The sequence below is a fragment of the Juglans regia genome, chromosome 16 (assembly GCF_001411555.2).
Source record: "Juglans regia cultivar Chandler chromosome 16, Walnut 2.0, whole genome shotgun sequence".
Lineage (NCBI taxonomy): Eukaryota > Viridiplantae > Streptophyta > Magnoliopsida > Fagales > Juglandaceae > Juglans > Juglans regia.
Genome location: NC_049916.1, coordinates 780,127 through 800,382, shown reverse-complemented (window position 1 = coordinate 800,382; position 20,256 = coordinate 780,127). Strand labels below are relative to the sequence as shown.

Genomic DNA, 20,256 nt, shown 5'->3' with positions numbered 1-20,256 from the left:
AAAATAAAATCACTATAATATATAAATAAAAAATAAAATCACTATTATATATAAATAAAAAATAAAATCACTATAATATATAAATAAAAAATATTTATTACTATTATATATAAATAAAAAATATTTATCACTATAATATATAAATAAAAAATAAAATCACTATAATATATAAATAAAAAATAAAATCATTATAATATATAAATAAAAATAAAATCACTATTATATATAAATAAAAAATAAAATACTATAATATTTATCACTATTATATATAAATTAAAAATAAAATCATTATAATATTTATCATTATTATATATAAAAGTAAAATAAAATCACTACAATATTTATTAATATTAAAACATCACTATAATAAAATCATTATAATATTTATTACTAAAAATAAAATCACTATAATATTTATGGGACCCACACATTTTTCAACTACCTACTTAAAAGTCAACAACTCAATATACTTCACACAACCAAACAACTCAAAATACTCTCAATGGGACCCACAAACTCACTCCAATCTCTACTCATAACTATTTACAAACATTTTCAACACTTCTCAACACTTTTCAACACCCAAACGTACCCTTAGTCATGCAAGCTGGAATTTCATAGGTGCTTAACAGCGTATGCATGTCATTGTTGCAGATGATATTTATTAAATTTAAAGATAAAAAGATATTTGATTAATCCAATACTAATATTTTAAGGCCCAGTTTGGTTGGTCAATACATGAGAACATCTCATCTGAAATTATTCTATACAATAGTTTTAACTATCTAATCATAATATTTTATCTCTTAAATTTTAAAAAATCTATTTAAAACTTAAGGTCAAATTATTTTTTTTAATAATAAATCTTACTTTTTTTTAAAGAAAGTACGTGGAGAATTATATTCTAAAATTATATCTAATATTACTCTTAGGCCTCGTTTAGTATATTCTAAAATTTTATTTTATTTTATTTTATTTTTTAAAATGTTTGAAGAGTCTAAAAAAATATTTGAAAAAAGTAAAAAAGAAAAAGAAAATGCAAGCTGGAGTTTCACAGATGCATAACAGTGTATACATGTCATTGTTCTAGCTTTAATACTTTCATAGATGGTGGTTGACGTTGTCTTATTTTTTTAATCAAATGAGGTTAAATGTGAAGTATGATGGAAGTTATATAGTAAAATTTTTTAAAAAATTATCATTCATCAATAAATAATTTTAAAATATCATAAATAAAGAGTTTTGGATTTGAATAAAATGCCAATTAAATGAAAAGAAATGCTTTGGATTTTGAATTTGGAATTTAAAAAGTATTTCGAATGAGTTTTGTTTTGAATTATTATTTATTTAGTAATTAAAAAAATATTTTTTAATGATATTGTGAATTTTTTTAATTTTTTAAAAATATTTATAATGATTAAAATAATACATAAAAAAAAATAAAATAAAATGTGCTATTCGAGACAATTATTCGAAATTTTTTTGGAGAAGTGTATTGTTACTCATTTCTCTTTATTTTAAAAAGTCATCGATGGATAAGACAAGATAGACTGATAGAGAATAGCTTGTAATGTAGTTGATGCAATTTTGACAAAAAATAATTAGTAGTGATAGGTTGGTTAGCATAAATTTATCTTTTATTTTTGTATTTATATTTTTTTATTATTTTTAAATAATTTTAAAAAACAGATAAAAAATATCAATGCACTTTTTTAATTATTAAGTAATGATAAAAATTAAAAAAAAATATATATGAAGTGTTAAAAAGAGATGTCAAAATAATTTTTTTCAATATATATATATATATATAAAGTAACTGAATTTTTCATACATATTTTATACCATTTTTTTAATTTAATAATTATGGCAGGATTTTTTTAAAACTTTATATATTTTATTTTATTTTTAAAAGTATTTAAAGTGATTTAAAAAATATTTTTAAAAAATTACACTATTTGGTCAATATGAGTATTTGTTTTTTATTTAAAGATGAGTTGAGATGATTTATACATAATAAAATAAAAGTTAAATTATTTATTATATTTTACGTGAAAATTTAAAAAAATTGTTTTGAGATTTTAAAATGTTAATTGTTTATTATATTTTATGTAAAAATTTAAAAAAATTATAATAATAAATTAAAAAAATAAATTAAAATGAATTGAAATGTAATTTGAATTCAATAAAGGCCTGAATCACTGAAGTGGTTGCAGCACTGCTCTTTTGAAAAGTCATATTGATATTATATCATAGCTGTATAAAATTGCTGCTTGTTTTATTTATTTCTTTTAGGGTTATTTAATTAATTCATCTTATTTTATTATTATAATTTTTTAAAATTTTTATATAAAATATAATAAATAATTAAAATTTTGAAAATTTAAAAATAAAAATAATATTCTAATAATATTTTATTCAACTTTTAACTTTAATCACAATTCATAATCTAAACTTTTATTCATATAATAAATATTTAATAAAATAAAGAAATAATAAAAATTAAAAAAAATATATAGAATATAGAGGGTAAAGAAATTGGGAAGATTTATTCTTATTTCTATGGAGTGTGGACTAGAGAATGCATGTACTGTTAGATGAGCAATGGGACATCGATAACACGTGATGTAGAGGAAGAAAAGTAAAAGAAATCTGCAATCAATTACACAAGATAACGTCATGTCTATATCCACTGAACGGTAGAAAATTACTTTATTTTAATTTATAATAAAAATAAAAATAAAAATAATAGTTATAATCATGAATTATATAAATATTACATAATTATTTAAAAAATAAAATAAATATATGATTCACATAAAAAAATAATATTTTTTCAATAATAAATTTTATTTTTTTTAGATGACTACATTATATTTATATAATTTACGATTATATATAATATTATTCGTAAAAAATAAATTACAAGAATTTAATGCGTACTAACGGAAGGATATGGTAATGATAGTACGTATTTATAAGAAATTCTAATCATCTGACCTGGTCGGATCAAGAGCTAAAATGGATTAAAGACTCCTGATCTCCATGATGCCAAACCTCGTTGAAAATTTAATAAATAACCTCAATGAATTATTATCGAGTGTATTAACACAATATATAATACTTACCGATATGTATGAATAACTAAAATAAAATATTGAAAGTTATTAATAAAATCCTTCCATAATTATTAAATAAAAAATAAAAAAATGGTACAAAATATGTATAAAAATATTCGGTCACTTTATTATTATTATTTTTAAATGAGAAATATTTTGGGTCTCGAATAAATTTTTTTTTTGTTTTTATAGTAATTAAGAAATTATTTTTTAATGATATTATAAATTTTTTTTATTTTTTTAAAAATATTTATGATGATTAAAAAAATATATAAAATAAAATAAAAAAATAAAATAAAATATACTATTCGGAAAGTGTAACCGGATTTTTTTCGAAAAGTTTAGGCTTCGTTTGGATTTTAAACTAATCTCAACTAATCTCAACTCATCATTACAACTTTTTCAAATCTTAATACAAAATATAATAAACAATTCAACTTTTTTAAATCTTAAAATAATAATAATATTAAAAAATAATATTCTAATAATATTTTTTCGAAAAGTTTAGATGCTGTTTTAAAATTGTATCAACTACCGTCCAAGCTGTTCCCTATCTTGTCTCGTCGATCGAGGAACTTTTTAAAATAAAGAGAAATTAAGGGAACTTTGATCTACTCTACGCATCATTTTGTTTAAAAATATTAATTTTATTTCAAAATTTATAACAATTAAATTATTTATTATATTTTATTTAAAAATTTAAAAAATTATAATAATAAAATAAAATAATAATTTTGTTTTGTAAACGGAATAAAAGGAAAGGACAAAATTTCATTTTTTCTTCTACCTTCGATAGCAGGCCACACTTTGAATATTTTTTATTTTTCTCTCTCAAACCATTGCGATAACAAAGATTAACACAAAATTTTATTCTTTCTTTAGTGCAACGGACCACACTTTAAAGCAAATAACATTTTTTATTTTCTTTTTTCTTCGATCGATATTAGATCATTGCGGCGATAAAGGTTGACACAGATATTTTTTCTTCTTTCACAGGCCATATTTCTGGTTTCTTTTTCAAAGGAAAAATGAGAAGCATCAAAAGAAGAGGCCATTGTCCCTTTTCGTTTTTTTTCTTCTATTTTCCATTGCTTTCCTCAATCCAAACTGGTCAGTCTTTCCTCTTCACAACTCCTTTCATTTCTCTTGTCCTTTTTTTTTTTCTGTAGAGATATTCAAATTATAATTAAGGCATCACTTTCTCTGAGTTACTGATTCTCAAGTAATTTCATTTTCATCTAAGGGAACAGAGGACCATTTCTCCAGCAAAACCATTTCTCCAGCCAACAAAACCATTTCATCTCGTTTCGTTGCCGTTAACGGTAGCTTTTGGGCTCAGAGAAAAGAGCTCGGGCGCGAAGACAAATGGATCTCAGCTTTGAGTTTGTGATTTTGAAGAATCTCAATGCTAGATCAAGTCAGAAGAAAGAACAAATAAAATGGAAGCCACGTGGGCTGCGTAGCAAATAAAACGTAAACAAATACAAATGTAAGTACACGTAACGCTACTATTGGTTAAAAAAAATAAAGAACTTCTGGTAATCGACAATCGATCCAAATCATCGACATACATACATGCATGCATGAGAACGTGAAATTGAATGTGTGGGTGATGAATGTGAGACTGTCCCTTTCAGGTGACCAGAAACGCGTGAAATTCATCCTACTCTCTCGCAAGAGAAATCCAAGTGTGATTCTTGTACTAACCTAGGCTATCATGGCTAAAAATGAGCGAGCATCAACCTTCCGAGTATAATTTTCATGCAATGACGACAACCAGAAGAAGACACATGTCCATGTAAAGAGAGACGTGAGCCATGACGACATCCTACTCCGATCCAACCTCATTAGTGTTATGTTGTCTTTCATTCAAGATTTTTTCTATTAATGAAAAACTCGTTCCCTCTCTCCTTCTCTGCTGCTCTCTCTGTCTTTCTAACTTCTTCCATACAGGGAGAGCCATACCTCACGACCTCATCCTCCATGAAAGACGAACCCGGATTTCCATAATTACATGACTGCAAGTCTGCAACGTCTTGCGTCCATATATGCCAGAAAACAAAAAAATCCCATCCGTATTTGGTTCATTTTTTGGCCGGTGACTTTGGGTTGCGTGAGATCTTGGTTAGTTTGATTTTCCTTTTTAAAAAACATAAGATGGATTATTTTAATCGGCGTTTTATTCATATTGTCGGTTGGTTCAGTTGTTTATGTCATTTAATGCCTCCTCTTTATCTGTGACATTTTAAAATCATTCATTGATGGATGGTTTAAGTTTTTTAAATGTCCAAGTTTGGCCTGCTTTGATATCCTGTTAGATTTTATTAATTTGTTTTAGTTTTATTTTTTATGTTTAACTGTCTACACGTCTCCCTCGTGGAGAACTTCGGTAATTAATGAATGCTGATTTTGGTTAAATTTGTGATCATTAGAACTCGCTATTGTGAGGTTGAATTGGGTTCTTTTGCAGGACAGTTTGCACCAAAGCTATGTATGATTAACTTGCCAACAGAGAGAAAAAGCTGTTGTTCTTAGACCAAACCAAGGTATTTGTTTTCCCCGATCACTGTTTTTCTTTTTCAGGTGTTTCACTACGCCATTCTCTGCCATTGCCTTTCACAAGTAGTCGTATGGGATTTCTGTCATTTGAGAGTGTCTTAAATTGTGTTTCAAATAGTGCATATTGTTGTTTCTTTTAATTTTTTTCTTTGATTTCCCTTTTTCTAAAAAATCTTCTGTGTAGTGTGCTTCTTGTGTATGGTTGGTTGATTGCTTTGATGAGTCGATTGTGTGGATAACATGTTCTTATTTTCCACATACAGGAGCTGAACTTAAGAGCAAAGAGAAAAGGCTTATGGAGTATTCATGGGATATATTATGTGGGGAGTCTGGTTGTTCAGACAGCATTGGAAGGCCCTGCAGTTTTAATTTTCAGTTGCTGAGTCATTCCTCGTCGTGCATTAATCAAATATTCATAATTTGTTTAGATGTATTGCTATTGGTCATGCTTTTATTGAATATGCTTCATAAGTTGCCATTGAAAACAGTTCACATTCGAGCTCGATTTGAAGGCTTCTCAAATTTGCAGATAGTTTCTTCAATTGTCAATGGTTGTCTTGGATTTGGGTACTCGTGCTTGGGAATTTGGATTTTAGAGGAGAAGTTGAGGAAAACCAAGACTGCTTTGCCTCTTAATTGGTGGTTACTAATAATGGTGCAGGGGATCACATGGTTGTTGGTGAGTTTAACTGTGAGCCTTTGCGGATATAAGTTTCCAAGAGGATCATTGCGGCTACTGTCCATTCTTGCCTTTTTGTTTGCTGGAATTGTTTGCTCTTTATCTCTGTCTGGTGCCATTTTAAACAAAGAAGTATCCATTAAGGTAGCATTGGATATCCTGTCTTTTCCAGGAGCCATATTGTTGTTGTTCTGTACTTTTAAGGGGTATAAATATGAAACAAGTGATGAGAGCATCAATGAAAGTACCCTGTATATGCCTTTAAATGGTGAAACCAATGGTATTAGTAAAAGCGACGCTGTTGGCTCCGTAACTCTGTTTGCCAATGCTGGATTATTCAGTAGAATTTCATTTTGGTGGTTGAATCCATTAATGAAAAGGGGCAGGGAGAAAACACTTGAGGATGAAGATATTCCCAGCTTGCGCGATGAAGATCGAGCAGAAAGTTGCTATTTGGTGTTCTTAGAGCAACTGAACAAACATAAGCAAAAAGAGCCATCTTCTCAACCATCAGTCCTGAGGACAATTATTGTTTGCCATTGGAAAGAGATACTAATGTCTGGATTCTTTGCTTTGCTAAAGATTATCACTGTGTCCATGGGTCCTCTACTTTTGAATGCATTCATTTTGGTTGCTGAGGGGAAAGAAAGTTTTAAATATGAAGGTTATGTATTGGCCATAACACTTTTCTTTTCCAAGAGCATAGAATCCATATCACAAAGGCAGTGGTACTTCCGAAGCAGACTTATTGGTTTAAAAGTGAAGTCTTTGCTCACAGCTTCCATTTACAAGAAACAACTGAGGTTATCAAATGCTGCAAGGCTAGTGCATTCAGGAGGGGAGATAATGAACTATGTTACTGTGGATGCTTATAGGATTGGTGAGTTCCCATTTTGGTTCCATCAAACTTGGACAACAAGCCTCCAGCTCTGTATTGCTGTAGTAATTCTATTTCGTGCAGTGGGGCTAGCAACAATCGCAGCTTTGGTGGTGATAATCGTCACTGTGCTTTGCAATGCTCCACTTGCAAAATTGCAGCATCAGTTTCAAAGTAAGCTTATGGTTGCACAAGATGAGAGACTGAAGGCTAGTACTGAGGCTCTTGTCAACATGAAGGTGTTGAAATTATATGCATGGGAAACCCATTTCAAGAGAGTAATTGAAAATTTGAGGAAGGAAGAGTACAAATGGCTATCAGCAGTGCAAATGCGAAGAGCATATAATTCCTTTCTTTTTTGGACATCCCCTGTTTTAGTCTCTGCTGCAACCTTTGGCGCATGTTATTTCCTCAAAGTTCCTCTACATGCAAATAATGTTTTCACTTTTGTAGCAACTTTACGCCTTGTTCAGGATCCCATTAGATCTATCCCTGATGTTATTGGAGTAGTCATTCAAGCAAAGGTTGCATTTTCACGCATCTTAAAATTCCTTGAGGCGCCAGAGCTGCAGAGTGCAAATGTTCGGACAAAGACCAACGTGGAGACAGTAAACCATACCATCCTTATAAATGCAGCGAATTTCTCATGGGAAGAAAATTTACCAAAGCCCACACTTAGAAACATAAATCTAGAGATCGGACCTGGAGAAAAGGTGGCTATATGTGGAGAAGTTGGCTCAGGAAAATCAACCCTTCTAGCAGCAATTCTTGGCGAGGTTCCAAATATTCAGGGAACCGTAAGTTCCTACTACCCTTTGCTTTTCTTTCTAGTGTTACAGTATATTATTTATTTCTTGCCAAGTTTTCTCATCTTACATTTACCTGCATTACCAATTTCTATTAGAGTTAAAGACTACGAAAAACTTAGCATAAATACATATGCAGTCCTATCATGACTTGCAAAATGTCAACATGTACCATCCATGAGTAATATGGTTACATTTCTTGAATTTACAGATTCAAGTTTATGGGAAGATTGCCTATGTTTCCCAAATGGCATGGATCCAGACAGGAACGATACAGGAGAACATTTTGTTTGGGTCTAACATGGACAGCCAAAAGTACAAAGAAACGCTTGAAAGGTGTTCACTTGTAAAGGACCTCGAGTTGCTTCCATATGGTGATCTCACCGAGATTGGGGAGAGAGGAGTTAATCTTAGTGGTGGACAAAAGCAGCGAATTCAACTTGCTCGCGCCCTTTATCAGAATGCTGATATATATCTTTTGGATGATCCATTCAGTGCTGTTGATGCCCAGACTGCTTCAAGCTTGTTCAATGTAATAACATTTTCTATCACCATGCTATGTCTTCTTAAGTCAATAACTAACTTTAGTGGAAAGTAACTTACATCTTGGCAGGAATATGTTATGGAAGCACTCTCAAGGAAGACAGTTTTACTTGTAACGCATCAAGTTGATTTCTTGCCTGCGTTTCATTCTATTTTGGTGAGTATACTTTCAACTTAAGTTGCCATCGTCAACATTTGTCATTTAGTTCCTTTGAATTCTTTGTAATATTTGTAATGTTCAAACTTATTAATTGGATGGGGGCCGATTGAATGACCACATGTTTTGGTGCAAACACATCCAAACCGATGATGCATTATAACTGGGCGAGATTCAATGATCTACAGTTATGCATGCTGCAGTTGGAATGCAACTGTCATGAGGTCTACAGATAATGGATCACCCCTATAAAACCATCTTGATGACTCTTATTTCCCAAAAAATAAGATATGTTGCTATAACTTTCTGGTCAATCTGCACATACATTCCAATTGGATGGAATCCCCGACTTTTCTAGATCATGTCATTAAACTTCCACCAATCAGAAAAACTAGTCACTAAACATAGATAATTTATTGAATTTCACTTTTCTATTTATGCAATTTGTTGTTTATTTATATTATTTCTTGTCAAAATCTGTCAATACATCAATCTAAGTAAGTTGATATTGTTGACAGCTGATGTCAGATGGGGAAGTCCTACAAGCAGCTCCTTATCATGATTTGTTAGCCTCCAGCCAAGAATTTCAGGAGCTTGTCAATGCACACAAAGAGACTGCTGGTTCTAATAGGCTTGCGGATGTTCCTGCTGCCCAGGAACGAGGAACATCTCCCAGAGATATTAGGAAGACTTACATTGAGAAGGAATTTAAAGGATCTAAAGGTGATCAATTGATTAAGCAAGAAGAAAGAGAAATAGGAGACGCAGGATTTAAACCTTATGTACAATATCTCAATCAAAACAAGGGGTTCTTGTACTTCTCTGTGGCCAGTCTCAGTCACATTCTATTCGTGATTAGTCAAATATCACAGAACTCTTGGATGGCTGCTAATGTGGAAAATCCCAATGTCAGCACATTGCGGTTGATCATGGTTTACTTGGTGATTGGATTTTCTGCAACACTAATCTTGTTATGCCGATCGATTTCCACAGTTGTTTTTGGTCTTCAATCGTCAAAATCTTTATTTTCACAGCTTCTGAACTCCCTTTTTCGTGCACCCATGTCTTTTTATGACTCCACGCCTCTGGGAAGGATACTAAGTCGGGTATACATCTCAAGCAGAAAATGTGTTCATAGATTGATTAAGATTTGTGAAAGTAACATGGTGTTGTATCTTTTTGTTATTGTACAGGTCTCATCTGATCTGAGTATTGTTGATCTTGATGTTCCTTTCAGCTTTATATTTGCTGTTGGGGCAACCACTAATGCTTACGCTAGTCTTGGAGTACTGGCTGTTGTTACATGGCAAGTCCTTTTTGTCTCCATACCAATGGTTTATCTGGCAATTCGCTTGCAGGTAACACCATACTTGTCGTATATTTGTAATGCTCAATGGTCTAAGTTTTCCCCCATGCAATACATTTCTTACTCATTTTAAGGAATCTTTAAACCTCAACTTGTGATATGTGATGCTATTAATAAAACTAGTCGTGTACCCACCCTATGATGAGGTGGCTCAATAAAAGCAAAGGAACAACCTTCGAAATTTACATAGGTAATTGATGAATACATGTGGTGAAGATTAGATCACTGCACTCTTACAGTGTGGATGTTTTAGATGATTTTATTGCAAGCACTTGAAAGTTGAAATCAATAGCAATGTAATCTGCCAAAGTCAGAATGCCACCATGTAAATTGAATTTTGTTGGGGGCAAATAGTTGCATTTTTCTGTGTGGTAGGGAAAAGATTGGGGGCAAGTAGTTTGAAACATCTAAGACAATGTTTCAAATCTAAACATAATTTGAGTTACCGACTATTTTTGTATTTTGTAAGCATTTGGAGTGTGTTACTGACTATTCCTTTCATTTCTTCTAGCCTGTTTATTTTATCCTCTCTTTTCTGTGCAATGGATATTATTGCTTCCTTGCAGAAAAACTTGAAAATAGGGGACATTTTTCTTCTGATTGGATCAATTGTATACTAGTCACAGCCTTCATGCCTTGCGCTCAAAACAAGAGCATCCTTCTTTTCTTGGGGAAATCTTATCTTAATTCTCTTTTATCTGAATTGTTAATATAACAGTCATGTCATTGTTTATCTACAGAGATATTATTTTTCCTCTGCAAAAGAGCTGATGCGTATCAATGGCACAACCAAGTCCTTGGTAGCAAATCATCTAGCGGAGTCTGTAGCAGGAGCCATGACTATAAGAGCTTTCGAGGGGGAAGACCGGTTTTTTGCAAAAAATCTTGACCTAATAGACACAAACGCTAGTCCTTTCTTCCATAGTTTTGCTGCAAATGAGTGGCTGATCCAAAGATTAGAAACAATTAGTGCAATTGTTCTTGCATCTGCTGCACTGTGCATGGTTTTGCTTCCTCCTGGTACTTTTAGCTCCGGTAAGTAGCAGTTTTCCTTGAAGAGTAGTCATTATTGCTTTATTCTAGTGTGTTCTTTTTTTCATTTTTGTCTGAGCAAGCAATCTTCTCGTAATTACAGTTCCTTTATGGATGCTTCAATTTAGAAATTCACTTTTGAGTCATTTTTAGCCACAAAATGTTTGTATAAGATTATATTTATTACGAAGACTTTTATTCTTATAACAACTACTCCTATTGCAGGGTTTGTTGGAATGGCAATTTCTTATGGTCTTTCATTAAACATTTCCCTTATCTTTTCAATACAAAACCAGTGCACTCTTGCAAATTACATCATTTCTGTAGAAAGGGTAAACCAATACATGCATATACCCAGTGAGGCCCCTGAAGTAATAGAAGGAAGCCGTCCTCCAACTAATTGGCCTTCTTTGGGTAAAGTGGAGATACTTGATTTGCAGGTAAATATTTATTTGCTTTTAATGTTAGAATTACAGAAGGTTATCATGCCAAGAGGTTGAGAAATTGAGAATATTGACCTTAAAACAGATAAGATATAGGCCCGATACACCTCTTGTTCTTCGTGGAATTAGTTGCACATTTGAAGGGGGGCAGAAAATAGGTATTGTTGGCAGAACTGGCAGTGGAAAGACTACTCTCATCGGTGCTCTATTTCGTCTAGTGGAGCCAGAAGGTGGAAAGATTATTGTAGATGGCATTGACATTTCTGTGGTTGGACTTCATGATCTGCGGTCGCGTTTTGGAATCATTCCCCAAGACCCTACTCTTTTCAATGGTACTGTGAGATATAATTTGGATCCCTTGTCTCAACATTCTGAGAAGGAAATATGGGAGGTACTTCTTCATGTCTCTTACACCTTTGGTTGTTTAGGTACCAGCTGTAATCATTTGGCCTGCCTCATTCTTATTTTGCTTGTTTATCTCATGGGTTGGGAATATTGAACAATGGGTGATTTTCACTTGAAGGTTCTGGAGAAATGTCAGCTTGAAGAGGTTGTGAAGGAGAAAAAAAAGGGCTTAGACTCCGTTGGTAAGGCTCTGACATTTTGGTACACTGTCTGCATCTACTTTTGGTTGTGTTCACCATTGAAAACTAACTTGTTTTGAAAAATAAAAGTACTTAATAACCTGTTTTTCAGTTGTTGAAGATGGATCAAATTGGAGCCAGGGACAACGACAATTGTTCTGCTTGGGGCGTGCACTTTTAAGGAGAAGTCGGATATTAGTGCTTGATGAGGCAACTGCTTCAATTGATAATGCAACAGATATGATTCTGCAGAAGACAATTCGGACTGAATTTGCTGATTGTACAGTGATTACGGTGGCCCATAGGATACCAACAGTGATGGATTGTGGAATGGTTCTTTCCATCAGGGATGGTGAGTTACATTAATTACCTTAACTCTCATCCATAGAATATTGCCTAGGCAGCATCATCGTTTAAGATAGTTGGACTGACCATTAATTTTTCTTTTAGGGGTGGGGGATGGCGATGTTGTCCTCTTGATAGTGATTAGTGTATGCAGACTATGTTTCTAATGGTAAATTCTATATTTAACTTAAAAGGGCCTTACAAATTGGCGTGTCAGTCCTATTTGGCACTGCCATGCCACGCAATGACCTGACATGGGTGCCATGTCAGCTTAAAAAAATAAAAAATAATGATAAGCCACAAAAACAAAAAATAAGAAAAAAACACGAAAAATGGGTTAAGGGCTAGCCATCCTAAGGGGTGGATTGAGTTGTCCTCGTGGGGTGGATTGTGACCCACACTAGTCTGTTGGCTAGATCCAATCCCCTACAACTGGGTGGCTTTATGGACCTGTGGTCACACAGTGTTGATGTATCCACCCCCTAGGGCGGTTGGCGCTCACCCCCAAAAGAACTAGTCTGCCACCATGGATTGACTTGGGTGGCCGAACAACCAAGTTTTGTTTTAAATTATAATTTTTATTTAGTTTTTTAAAGCTAACATAGCACCCATTTCAATTTATTAGCTGACATGCACTGCCGGACTATGATATTAGTTTGCATGACCATGTGGTAAAAGATTAGAATGTCTCCAATTCTTTGGTCCAACAGCTAGTGTATAGAATTAAGGAGGTGATACTAATGTCCATGTAACTAGACAAACGGCATCATATAAATATGAAAAATTTGATAAAGATTTGCAATGAATTATCAAGTGTTGAAGAGTTTTGAAAGAAATTGTTCCATTCTATTTCAGGGAAACTAGTGGAGTTTGATGAGCCAACGAAACTAATGAAGACAGAAGGTTCACTTTTTGGGCAGCTTGTCTCGGAATACTGGTCTCATAATCAGTTAGCAGAATCGAATTGAGTCTACTAGTAATTTCTTATCCAGCGATTTTTCTCGAGCTTGGTAGCAATAAGGTGAAGAGTGAAATGTATCATAATGCATATTGCAAATATAAATGGGGACTAGAGATCAACCAGAAGATCAGATAGCGAGCCAACGTTCTATTTATCTCTAGCCGTATTCAAATGCCACGCTTCCTTTCACTGAATGGCGATGAATTAATGAGAAACTTAAAAGGAGCTCCACTTCGATGAAATTCATATTTTTCTAGGAAACAGCTATTATTTATCAACACCGTTGCTTGCAGCCTAATATCAATCTTGTGCGTGCCACTCTTATTCACGATGCAATGAGATGCTATATCAGACTTTTTGCTCTTTGAAGAGAAGGACAATGAAAGTGCTCTCTCTCTCTCTCTCTCTCTCTCTCTCTCTCTATATATATATATATATATTTATATGTCTATGTGTGTTTGGTTTTATCAAAATGAATCCCTTTTTTCTTTTTTCTTTTATTTACTAAGATGCACGGGATAATCTCTTTTGGCTTGCACCTTGAGATCATAAGAAAAATACAATCACGATCATATTTTTATTATCATTCTTTATATATTTTTTCTTGTCTTTAAAATAATGACCATTTTTTTAACGAAGCATTTAAGATTTGACCACCCAAGCCTTCACCACCCTTAGAGGGTCTAATGACTAGAATTCTAAAAAGTTGGCTACTAGAGGCACACAAATATCACACACACTGATCTAGCACACTAGCAGTGTGCCACATCTACCCTTTCCCCCTCTCTCTCTCTCTCTCTCTCTCTCTCTCTCCCTCCTCGCAGGCGTTGTCTACCCTCCTAGGGTGGTTCTCGACTACCATAGATGGTGAAAAGATAAGCCTTTGGCTCAGATCCTGCCATCCTAGCCATCTAGCGGCGTGCAGTCTACCATGCACACAATGTGCAAAATGTGGTCCTCGGCCACCAACTTGCATGCACGAGCTGCTGTGAGCTCCACGCCAACGGTGTTGCTTGGATTGTTGGTGTCTTCTACCCACCCTGAGGTGGTTCCCAACCACCATGGCCTGCACAGAGAGAGAGCACGGGGAGAGGGTAGGGGTGGTGGCACGAGGGGAGGGGAGAAAGAAATAGAAAAAAATAGGTGGAGACCTGGCACACTGTGTTAGTGTGCCACATCAGTGTGTAAGATCTCTTTGTGGGATTCCTTTGTATTTATAGTGTTTTCTTTCTAAAAATGCTACTCACATTAGAATGATAAGTGATACAACCATAAAGAGACTTTACCAAAAAAAGTTAATAAATCGACTTGATTTTATGTTATATGTTAGATCTTTTTTACAATAAAAGTATAAAAATAGCTTTAAAATCTAACATATCATATGACATATTATAACAAGTCACATCAGTTTATGAGTTTATTTTCGTAAAATTTTTTTGTGACTAAATTATTTATCAAATTGTATATTCTAAACTTGCATCTAGTATTACTCCATCAATTAATTATCTTTTATGAGAATTTGAGGTCGAAGGAACTAATAATATGGTAGGTATTTCTTTAGGAGATTTTAGCGCCAGAAATGGTGGAGATATTTGTTTTTCTGATTTAATAAAATGGTATATAGAGTTTTCTATTATTTGGAATGGGAAGTGAACTTCGAGGGAGAGTGTGGAATATGAACTGGGAAGGGCGAGTTTGGAACACCCAAACAAACATGTGCTGACTTTTTGTTTTGTTAGGTTTTGGAGTTGGGCCTTGGACGTTTGAAGTATAGATTGTAGGGAGATGGGCTGGGCCTGGAGTTCGCTAACCCCTACCCAAAAAAAAAAAAAAAAAAAAATACAATTAATCCAAAGACAAAAAAACATATTCACAGCCGCCAATTTTGCTTTCCCGCCCAAACATCGTTCAATTGCCATCTCAGCAAAAGCAAACGTCACCGTTTTGCCCGCCTAATGTTCCCCAACTCACTCCCTTGGCTCTCGGCGCATGTTAGCACTCTGTCTCTCGCCGGTTTTCTCCGTCTCGCCTTACCCAATTCCTCCATAGATTTGTCTGTCTGTGTCTCTCTACTTCTTCAATGGCATCACAACCTAAAGATCCAATCACAGACTACTCCCAAACCCAGCGTATACTCCTCCTTATTGACCTAAACCCACTTCTTCACATCTCTAACCCAACCCCATTTCTCGACTACCTCCTCAGCTCCGCCAAAACCCTCCTCTCTTTTCCCCCTCTCTCTTCCTCCCTTTTCTCCTTCAAGACCTTCTTCTCCTCTCTCTCCCCCCTCCTCTCCTCTTCCAAACTACACCCTTTCCTTCCCAGCTCCTCCCTCTCTCTATCCTTCAATCACTCAGCCTTTACTCTCATTTCTCTTTCCCAGACCCTCCAGTCATTTCACAACCAACAGGCGTTCGATTCTTCGCCCATGTCGCCGTCGCGGGCCTCGTGCCTCGCCTCGTCTATGCGCCAACTCGTGCACGACTACGCGTGGGACCCGGTGGTAGATGACTCGATTACGGGTACACTTTTTAATTGCAGTCAGAATGATTCTGTTGTTGTTGGGTCGAATTTGGTTATTTTGCTATCGCCGGCTTGTAGATCTAAGGAGGGTTTCTCTGAGTTCTTGAACGTGGAAATTGATGATGAGTGTTTGCAAAATGTGGATGTGTTTTGTGAAAAATTTCGTGGGATTTTTGACAATGTGAACAGTGCGTTTATTAAGAGGGGTATTCAGTTTAGTTGGATTGATGTTCGATATGAATTGGAAGATGGTGATTGCAAGGTTCAATTTGATGATTTTCAATTGAAGTCGGGGTTTTTTTTAAGTGCGATTAGGAGTTTAGGTTGGGGATTTTGCACGACGGATTCGATCATTCTCGGTTCTGCTCTCGTTCCCTTTGGGTTGATTTATCCGAAGATTGCCATTTCTTCCAAGTTTTTCAATTGTAATGATTGTCGTAGGAAACTTAAAGCTCAGCTGATTCTTGAGATATTAGATGCAAGTACGAAGCCATTGGAATGCAAGTGCAGTGATCTTGAAATGGTCCATTTGAAGATGCTGGCTAGAAATAAATATAATGATTTTCTGTTTGCTCCAGAATTACAACCGCAAGGTTGTGAACAGAAGAACCTGTTTTTCGGACTTTTTGGTGATGGGATAGTAAAACTCCATATTAAGGCTGTACAAAGGCACAAAGAGTGTGCAAAGTTTGTTGGCCATTTATCTGATCCGATTCTCGTGCATGAATCTTTGGGGCACTCTAAGAGAAACCTGAAAGAATGTTCAGATGGATTTTTTGCAGATAGGGTTCTTGACATGCTGGCAATGGAATTGGGCGAGTTTGTGCAGAGAAAATCCATACCCATTTGGCAGATTCTCTTGAGTTTTCTTTATAGAGAAGACTTCTGGGCAGTAGTGTCTCTTTCAAATGGAAATGGTGATTCTCATCTGGGAGTTCTCAAGCCTTTCACATTTTCTTCAGCTCTCCTGTCTATTATAGAAGATGAAGTTTATCCTCCAAACATGGTACATGATTTTAGTGGAGCAGAAGTGGCTCGATTTATTACCAAGATGAACAGTGAGATCCATAAATCGTATGTAGACAAAAGTATAAATTCTCAGGATGGGCCTTCACCATCTAATAAGGTGACAACCCTTGGAGATGGGAAAAAGAAAAAGAAGTTACGCATGCTTCAAGACCTCACGTGGAGTGCCTTCTGCAAGAAAGCAGTAGAACTACTTGAGCTAGACTTGGGAGAAGTTTACTTTGCGAGGGAATGTAATAACTCAAAGAAGTTGAAATTTCTAAAATGTTGGATGAAGCAGATTAAGAAACCTCGTTATTGTAGTCTAACTTTTCAACCAAAGTACATTTCTCAACAGGAGATTCAAAAGGAAAAGGATGATAGATTGACTAAATTGCACCAAGAAATTGAGCAGACAGTCTCTTCATCTGCCTCAGCTGGAGAAAACTTTTTGACCGAGGCTTCCAAGATACAGGATGAAGCCACTCTTGACTTTCGGTTAGAAACTGGTGAAGCCTTCTTCAGTAATCTTTCCAGTAAGATCCAACAAGGACTTGAGTCTGAAGGAGTAGACTTGGGGGCTTTGGCTGAGCGGCTTGTGAACTCATCCATATATTGGTTATATCAAAAGCGTGGAATGAGATCTCCGTCTGAGAGTCAAAATCTTGAGGTAAAATCTGATGATGCTTGTGGTAGCATAGTTCTTGAAGTGACAAAAGTGTTACTCAGGGAACCCAAGGAGTTGGCTGCTAAGCACAAAGATAACATTCCATCCTTTCAGGCATCTGATCCAGGATTTACTGTATTTGCTTCAAAAGATGTAGTTCGAGAGTATCCTTTTTCATTTCCGCTAATCTTGCATCTCCATACACTTGTTTATTTTCTTGATCTATCAATTGGACTCCTTTTTTCAGAACTTTTTTTCCTTGATAAGCACAAGATATGAAATGCAGATATTATTTCGGATGGAGATACTGCAATCAGAGCTTGGAGCGAGTATTGGGGAGTCCATGAAGCAAAAGTTTGTGAAACAAATTTGCTTGCTTTTAGAGAGCATTCAGTGCCATCTGGAGGGAGGCTTTTTTGGTGATTGGAGCCTTGACAATTATGTTGGAAAGATTATAAGAAACAGGTACATACAATTGATAAATAAACTTGTTTTCAAACAATTATGTTGACGTACTATGCTAAATTGTATTATAGGTTCTTTGAGGAGCCCAGAACATGTTACACGTGTTTATTATGTGGAGCTATACCAAATACATATTTCTGGTGCTGGCTCTTCCATCTTTCTCTGGAATATTATTATTGGTTCAAGAGATATATTCTTATGCCATCTGACCTTTTACAAAATACTGAAAAAAGGACAAAATGGTTTCAAAATTCCAATAGTGAGTTCAGCTTCCTTACGTTGTACAAGATGCTCTTTGCAGATAGGCCATGTATGTATATTACCATTTTTTTATAGTTAAGAATTTGTGTATATTAACATTAATAAGGACATGTTTAGAATATTAATATGATCCTTGGAAATGGTGGATCTCAGATACTTGCCTAATTGTATAGTTTTCTAAAAATGACTCACTTTTAGCATCTTGGTTTCCTTCTACAATGTATAAGCACAAGTAATTAATTATCACTGAGATGACAGAATATGAAGAGGGATAAAGTAATATTTGAATAACAAAATTTCAGGTATTGTCTCACCCTTGGAGATATTGTTCATAAAATCTACACAAAAATGGATTTGTTGCTGTTTGCCAATGAGGATGAATCCCCCAATACTTTACTCAACAGTGAGGACAGCAATCAATCCTGGAGGGAGAAATCAGAGAGAGATGAATTTGGTGAAAATAAAAGAAACAATGAACCGGTGTCAGCAGAAGCCGAGTCCCTTCAACTGCCAGAGAACGACGATGGAAGCCCTCAAGGGATCATTAAACAGACGGAGCATGCTTGCAGATTGATGAAAGCTCAGGAGAGGAGGGAGAGGGCTCGGAGGTTTGCATCTTTCACAAGTTGGATGCCTGATTTGCAGAAAGTTTGGGCCCCAAAGCAGCCTAAGTTGATGAAACAGAAGTCAGTTCCTCTTCGAAAGCTGTCAAAAAGGAAGGAGCGCCGAAGGGTAAGCTATGACATGGTATGCGAGACACCTATGACAGGGAATAAACGTTCATGCCCACTAGGAAACAGCATTGACGATGAAGACTACCAGGATTCTGGAAGTCAATCTGGGGGTTCTGTTTCTAAGGCTTTGTTCCAGGATGATTCATGATGAGCCATATACTTTGAGCTGACCTGATACGTGCGGTTCTGACATAGGAACACTGGGAAACTAGCATAGACTTGATTAGAACTAGCTGCCATGCATTTGCGACATGAGTAAGCAAACCTTAAGTGGTTGAGGTCAATATTCTCCTGCTGTTTTTTGTAAGCATGTTTTTTTTTTCCCCTTTTGAGTTGCTAACATAAAGCTGTAATATTTCATTTGATATCTTCCATGTATTTTAAACACTGGAATATAAAAAAATCTCGAAATATGAAAAGTGAAAATTATTATAGTATTTTTCTTGTCGTTGAGATGAAAGTTGAATAAAATATTGTTAAAATATTATTTTTTAATATTATTATTGTTTTGAGATTTAAAAATGTTAAATTGTTTATTATTTTTTGTGTGAAAATTTAGAAAAATTGTAACGATTAAATGAGGTGAGTTGAGATCATTCTTGTATCCAAATCGGACATTTCAATGTTTTTAACCAATTCCTCAATCTCTTTAAGTTGAATTTCACCGATCTCACAATCAATCTTGGGATTATTACATAATCGGCTAAAAATCAATTTAAGAGAAGAATAAACCTTAACAACTTAAATTAATACGTTACAGTATCTCCACTCCAACCCTCCCATGGCATCCAACTCATGAGAACTTGTGCATCTAGCAGGGAACCCGGCCTTGCATACCTAGTATTTGATAAAATTCTTGACAAGAACTTTGTTTTCGTTAATGTCATGATTAGAAGCTCCCTATACAACGATTTCCACTGTGATGCTCTTCTTGTTTGTTGAAAGCATGTTTCGGGTTCGATGATTTGAGGGTTGGCTTGCAAATTCATGGTGCTGTTGTGAAGTCAAACTTGATTTATTTATTTTTTTGAATAAAAGTCAAACTTCAAATTTGCTTTGTAAATTAAAAGCTAATGTGCGGACCATGTGAGCGATTGCCTCAGTCGTTTGCCACCAATTTGTCCATGTATGCT

The 20,256-nt window shown here is 34.6% G+C and overlaps 2 protein-coding genes across 2 annotated transcripts; both read left to right on the top strand.

Annotated features, from left to right (window-relative positions):
- The first annotated feature begins 5,012 nt into the window (after positions 1–5,012).
- Positions 5,013–13,867, top strand: LOC109014176 (ABC transporter C family member 10-like). The gene is made up of 13 exons (XM_018996538.2): positions 5,013–5,240; positions 5,587–5,662; positions 5,939–8,028; positions 8,249–8,569; positions 8,651–8,737; positions 9,256–9,843; positions 9,931–10,095; positions 10,844–11,138; positions 11,361–11,575; positions 11,664–11,969; positions 12,102–12,165; positions 12,275–12,514; positions 13,363–13,867. Exons 3-13 carry the CDS (start codon positions 5,971–5,973, stop codon positions 13,473–13,475), a joined length of 4,452 nt encoding a protein of 1,483 aa, XP_018852083.2. The 5' UTR covers positions 5,013–5,240; positions 5,587–5,662; positions 5,939–5,970; the 3' UTR covers positions 13,476–13,867.
- Positions 13,868–15,308: 1,441 nt separating this feature from the next.
- LOC109014185 lies at positions 15,309–19,527 on the top strand. Its single transcript, XM_018996548.2, has 3 exons — positions 15,309–17,827; positions 17,937–18,128; positions 18,692–19,527. Exons 1-3 carry the CDS (start codon positions 15,549–15,551, stop codon positions 19,269–19,271), a joined length of 3,051 nt encoding a protein of 1,016 aa, XP_018852093.2. The 5' UTR covers positions 15,309–15,548; the 3' UTR covers positions 19,272–19,527.
- Positions 19,528–20,256: the final 729 nt, after the last annotated feature.

Bases quoted from the DNA above. Each gene is read 5' to 3' on its own strand.
- LOC109014176 (XM_018996538.2), top strand. From the start codon at position 5,971: ATGGAGTATTCATGGGATATATTATGTGGGGAGTCTGGTTGTTCAGAC. The intron at 12,166-12,274 runs GTAAGGCTCTGA...CCTGTTTTTCAG, and splicing joins AAAGGGCTTAGACTCCGTTG to TTGTTGAAGATGGATCAAAT. The intron at 12,515-13,362 runs GTGAGTTACATT...ATTCTATTTCAG, and splicing joins GGTTCTTTCCATCAGGGATG to GGAAACTAGTGGAGTTTGAT.
- LOC109014185 (XM_018996548.2), top strand. From the start codon at position 15,549: ATGGCATCACAACCTAAAGATCCAATCACAGACTACTCCCAAACCCAG. The intron at 17,828-17,936 runs GTATCCTTTTTC...GATAAGCACAAG, and splicing joins TCAAAAGATGTAGTTCGAGA to ATATGAAATGCAGATATTAT. The intron at 18,129-18,691 runs GTACATACAATT...ACAAAATTTCAG, and splicing joins GGAAAGATTATAAGAAACAG to GTATTGTCTCACCCTTGGAG.